Below are 6,117 nucleotides of genomic sequence, written 5' to 3'. Positions count from 1 at the left end.
GGGGGCCCGGGCCTGAGCGGGGGCCGGTGCGGGGGCCGGGGCTGCTGCCGCCTCGCCCGCCCCTCCATCGCCATCTTGGGCGAGCCGCCCAGGCGGGGGCGCCAGGCGAGCGCGGCTGGTCGAGCCCCGCCAGGGACCCTGGCCCTGTGCTGTGACCTGCGCCTCGCGGGTGCTCCGCCCTGCTGGGGTCTGCGCGCGTGTGCCTCGCCGGCTCTGGGTCGCCATGGGCACCCCCATTTGGGCAGTTGGTTTCTGGGGCTGTTTGTCTCTTCCTCTCTGTCTCAGGATCTCTTTCTGCCTCGATGTCTCTATTCCTTTTCTCTGCAGCTGCCTCAGGGTCTCCAACGTCTGGGTTCCAGGTTCAGTGGAGGCAGATTCAAGGCCTTGGTTTCTGTCCTGATAACCCCATCTTACCATTTGAGCCAGTCCATTACAGCCCAGGTCCTGGCCTGAATCCTCCTTAGCTTCTCCACCGACAGAGCCTCTGGGGACACGACGGTTCCCTCCGCATCTCCATTTCCACTGCCATAACAAACTGATGGCTTCTGTTGACCTTTGGTCTTGGAATAACCAGCCCCAGCAGGGCATTTACTCTACTCCAAGCACTGCCACAGGCTTCCCAGGTGGCTCAGTGGGTAAAGAATCCACCTGCAGTGCAAGAGATGCCGGTTCAAGCCCTGGGTCAGGAAGATCCCCGGGAGGAGGGCATGGCAACCCACTCCAGTTTTCTTGCCTGGAGAATCCCATGGACAAAGGAGCCTGGTGGGCTGCAGTCCATACGATCACTAAGAGTTGGACACGACTGAAGCAACTCAGCACCCATGAACATCTGAGCACTGCCATACTTGGACCTCTCTGCAGCCCTGGGAGAGACAAGGAAGGTTTGATTGCTGTCATCTTACACGTAGGGAAACTCAGGCTGGAGGAGGCAAAGTGACTTGCCTAAGGAAACGAGGCCAGAGAGTAGCAGGTACAAGACCTGAACTCTGGTTTTCTGACTCCAGAGGGTCATTTCCCACTCGCAGTTTCAACTGTGCTTTCTGTGTCCTAGCTAGACTGGTTGTCTTAGTATCCCAAACACTTCTTTCTCTAAAGCCAGGGATTCAGTGGTCAGGCTAGGGTAGGGAGTGAAGTACAGACAGAATGACCTATTTAAGGTCATTCCTAAGACCAAGATACCATGGTTCTTCATCTCCTCTGTCTCCATGACTTAGAGCTATCTTGTCTCTGTACCCAGTGTGTACTGTATCTGTTGCTAATTAACCCTTAATAATGACCAGCACTTTGCAGGTCCAGTGGAATTTAGCATTTATTCATTTATTGCCAAGCGCATCAGTAGCATTTGACTTAGCCCATCCCTCCTACTTGTTTCTCTTAGTGATCTCATCTGGTCATCAAAGCTGTAAATTAAATCTTTATGCTGAAGATGCCTACATTTATATCTCAGCCTGCACCATCTCCCTTGAACTTCAGACTTGTGTATCCAGCTACCTGCTCAACATTTCCATTGGCCAATGTGCATTTCACCTGTAATGTGTCCAGGGAATTCCCTGGTGGTCTAGTGGTTAGTGGTCTAGTGGCTTTCACTGCCAGGAGCACAGATCCAATCCCTGGTGAGGGGGACTAAGATCCCCATAAAACTGCAAGGATTAAAACAACACCAGCAACAAATTTAACATGCCTGAAACTGAGCTCTGACCTTCCCTATTAAATCTGCTTCTCCCCTAGTCTCCGCATCTCAGTTCCTAGCAGCTTCATCGTTCCTGATGCTCAAGTCAAAAGCCTTGGAGCCATCCCTGACTCTTCGCTATCCCATCTTTCACACTTCACTTTCCTGCTATTACCTTCAACCAAGCACCATCATCTCTCACTAAATTGTCACAATAGCCCTCTCACTTGTTTCTGTCCTTGTCCCCCTTCAGTCTTTTCTCAGTATAGCATCCAGAGTGATCTTATTATAATCGGGATGAGATCATGTCACTTCTCTGGTCAAAACCCACCAGTGCCTCCTAGCTCAGAGCAAAAGCTGGAGTCCTCATATGACAGGAAAGCCTATCTGATCTGGAAGGCCGTCCTACCTCTCTGACCTCTCCTCCAATGCCATCCCCCTAGCTCACTGCCTCTCCAGTCATACCAGTCTCCTTGCTGTAACTTGATTGCTGCCAGTCCCCTACCCCCACCTCCACTCCCAGCCTCTAGACCTTTACTCAGCTGGTGCAGGTCTGGAGCTCTGTCCCCCACATCTCATATCCTCACAGGCCCCCCCACTCTGCTTGTGTCCCCCATTTTTCTAACATTCCCTGTACGTGCTAAGGTGCTTCAGTTTTGTCCGACTCTTTGTGATCCTATGGACTGTGGCCCACCAGGCTCCTCTGTTCATGGGATTCTCCAGATAAGAATACTGGAGTGGGTTGCCATGCCCTCCTCCAGGGATCTTATCTCCATGCCCTGCATCTCCTGTATTGCAGGCAGCTACTTTATCCCTGACCCATTTGGGAAGCCCCTCTAACATCCTCTGTTTTACTGATTTCATTTATAATCTGTCCTCCCAACCAGAATGTGGGCTTTGTGAGGACAAGGATTTTCACGGGCTGGGTTCACTGCTGAATTCTAAGCAGTGAACCAGTATCAGACACCGTGTAGATGCCAGGGGGCCAGGATAAGATACAAGTCACTGCCCACGGAGATAGCTGTGTCCTAAATGGCATGGGGTGGCCGGGAGAATGGGAATACGAGACGGAGGGACTAACCGTGTGTGGTGGGAGGCTGGGGAGTAGTTGAGGAAAAAGCCTTCACAGAATTGTTAATTGTTGCGAATGTTTGACCTAGGTCTTGACAGTTTAAGGAGGCTACAGCCTTGGTAGGGGAGGAACAGCCATGGTGGGGGAAGAAATGCGCTATTGCATGGATTTTACCTATGTTATTTGTGGAGAGGTACTTCCCAATAGATCCTAAAATCTCTTCTTTGACCTTTCAGAAATAAAACTCAAAATTTGTTTTTTTCACTTTAGCACAAAATGCAATCACCAAATAAAGGCAATATTTATCTATTTTTGATCCTATAACATATGATTAAATTTCAATGTACATTTGGTCCCCAAATTCTATATATCTTGTTTGTTGACAGATCATACATTTTTGCAATTAATTTAAAACTAGCGCCCATCACTTCTTTGATGGGGAAGAGTGTTTTTTTAATCATCAGTTTACTTAAGTACTTTAAAATTGTCTTAACGATATACTGTTACAATTGTTTTTTCTTAAAATAACTTTCTTGAGACAGTCTGTGACAGAGGTAACATTGTGGGGACAGGTCAATGTAGGGGACTAGAGACTGGGAAAAGGCTAGAAGACCATAGTTTCTATTAATTTGGCCAGTTGGGTGGAATGTCGTTAAATAAAGAGAACAGAGGGAAGATCTGTATAGAGGAGATAATTTGTTTTTTAACACCTTGAGTGTGAGGCGCTTTCATGGCCTGGCATCCAAGTGAAAAATATTAAAGTCTTGGAAACACCGTTTTGATCTGAGCAGAGAGATCAGAACCAGAGAAATTATTCTGTGAGCTGGTACTTCTATCAGTGTATCCAACACACTTTATTACAATATACTTCATTAAGTTGTCTGGCTCTACCGCCATACAGTAAGTTCATTATGGCAGGAGCCATATATATCTTGTTATTTTCCTGGGATCCAACACAGTGTGCAGCATATAGTAAGAGCCCAGTGAATGCTTCTTAAGCGAATGCTTCAAAAAGTTACTCTTTTGTCATTTACTATGCAAAAATGACAAGAGTTTTAAATCACTAAGGAAGCTGTCAAGAGAGCGTATTACTGTGAAAGGGATTTGAGCATCAAAAAGCATTGGCAAGCATTTGCCTGAGTAATCTCTAAGATCTCAGTAGGTTCTGTGATCCTAAATTAATCATTTATGGAACAATTGCTCTGTAGGACCAGCAATGGGGTTCTGTGGCATTCATATCATTCCAGAATAAATACCAGAATCAATGACTGTAGTGATTTTTAAAATACAGTCATCCCTTGTCTCTCAGTATCTGTGGGGGCTTAGTTCCAGAACCCTCTATGGATACCAAAGTCTGTGGATGCTCAAGTCTCTTATATAAATTGGGGAAGGATTTGCATATAATCTACATATAATATCCCATACACTTTAAATCATTTCTAGATTACTTGTAATGTCTAGTACATTATAAATGCTATATAAATAGTTTTAAATACAATGTAAATGCTATGTGAATAGTTGGCAATGGGTGGAAAATTCAAGTTTTGTTTTTTGGATCTTTCTGGAATTTTTTTTTTTTTTTTTAATGTTCGTCTGTGGTTTTTTGAATCTGCAGATATGGAACCCACAGGTATGGAGAGTTATACCAGTTCTTTGACATCCCTCCCTTCAGGTAATCTCCTTCCCCTACCTTTGAATATAGTGACCTTAGGGACTCATTTCTAAAGCACTGTATGTGGTAACCGTGTCAGACCTTATTTTGGGGGGCTCCAAAATCACTGCAGATGGTGACTGCAGCCATGAAATTAAAAGACGCTTACTCCTTGGAAGAAAAGTTATGAGCAACCTAGATAGTATATTCAAAAGCAGAGACATTACTTTGCCAACTAAGGTCCGTCTAGTCAAGGCTATGGTTTTTCCTGTGGTCATGTATGGATGTGAGAGTTGGACTGTGAAGAAGGCTGAGCGCTGAAGAATTGATGCTTTTGAACTGTGGTGTTGGAGAAGACTCTTGAGAGTCCCTTGGACTGCAAGGAGATCCAACTAGTCCATTCTGAAGGAGATCAGCCCTGGGATTTCTTTGGAAGGAATGATGCTAAAGCTGAAACTCCAGTACTTTGGCCACCTCATGCGAAGAGTTGACTCATTGGAAAAGACTTTGATGCTGGGAGGGATTGGGGGCAGGAGAAGAAGGGGACGACAGAGGATGAGATGGCTGGATGGCATCACTGACTTGATGGACGCGAGTCTGAGTGAACTCCGGGTGTTGGTCATGGACAGAGAGGCCTGGTGTGCTGTGATTCATGGGGTCACAAAGAGTCGGACACGACTGAGCGACTGAACTGAACTGAACTGTATGTGGTGACGGTGGTACTACATGGCTTCTGAGCTGTGTCAAGAAAATGCAGCTCCCACCTGGCTTTCTCCAAACGACACGTGCCTTTGGATCCCTGAGCCATCAGGTAGGAAGTCTGGCCACCCTGAAGTTGCCATGCTGGAGAGTCCATGTGGGGAGACTTTATGGAGATGGAGATGCTGGAGGAGCCCCAGTTGTTCCAGTCCAGAAGCCAAAGGTGTGAGGAAACCTTCCCATGTCCACCCCCAGCTCCTGTCTGACGGACCGCACCACATAGGAGATCCTGAGACCAGTTAACCCCCAGCGCTGTGAGAAATAGTAATGGTAACATGTGGTTGTTGTCGGTGTTTTGCACCGTTAATTTTGGGATGGTTTGATATATATTACCAGATAACCAGAACACATGCTAGAGTCTTTACTGGCTTGGGTTCACTACTAGAACCACTCTCTGCTTCTTTCATTCATCCCCTTTTGAGGAAGATACTAAAGATAGATATGTTTAGAATATCTTCACTCTTCACATTTGAAACCATCTCCCACAGGACACCTCTGCTCATATCCTCTGACCCAGGGGGATGGGTGGGTCTTCTCACCCTAAGATATCTTTTCATTTCTTTCTTATCAACAGATGCTAACAGATTTGTGAAATTACGGGATATTTTCATTTTTCCTTTGTGCTTTTCTGTTTTTTTTTTTTTTTTTTTGCCAAATCGTCTACATTGAACACATATTATTTTTGTAAACAGAAATAGTAAATGTAACTAAGGAAAAAATATATCAGTTAAGGAAGATGAGAAAGTTCTGAAGATAAATAGTGGTGATGGTTGAACAACAGTGTGAACGTACAGAATGCCAGTGAACTGTACACTTAAAATGTCTGAAATGGTGAATTTTGTTATGTATAGTTTACCATAATGGAAAAATATATACAATCCTGTAAAACTCAACTTGAGTCTCAGCTCCTTCAAGGTTACCTTCCAGATGTCACCAGTCCAAACCTATTAAACTCATTAAATATCT

General features: G+C 45.4%; 1 protein-coding gene across 1 annotated transcript in view; it reads right to left on the bottom strand.

The window, feature by feature from the left end:
* The window catches only part of IGDCC4 (immunoglobulin superfamily DCC subclass member 4), a 39,878-nt gene extending 39,804 nt beyond the window's left edge, over positions 1-74 (bottom strand). Inside the window, exon 1 of the mRNA XM_040227659.1 lies at positions 13-74. Coding sequence (XP_040083593.1) covers positions 13-74 — 62 coding nt within the window. The remainder of the gene's footprint in view (positions 1-12) is intronic.
* Between the last annotated feature and the right edge of the window lie 6,043 nt (positions 75-6,117).

This window comes from Oryx dammah, unplaced genomic scaffold (assembly GCF_014754425.2).
Source record: "Oryx dammah isolate SB20612 unplaced genomic scaffold, SCBI_Odam_1.1 HiC_scaffold_26, whole genome shotgun sequence".
Taxonomy (NCBI): domain Eukaryota; kingdom Metazoa; phylum Chordata; class Mammalia; order Artiodactyla; family Bovidae; genus Oryx; species Oryx dammah.
Note: the sequence above shows the minus strand (reverse complement) of the source record. Positions and strands in the feature narration are given on the sequence as shown.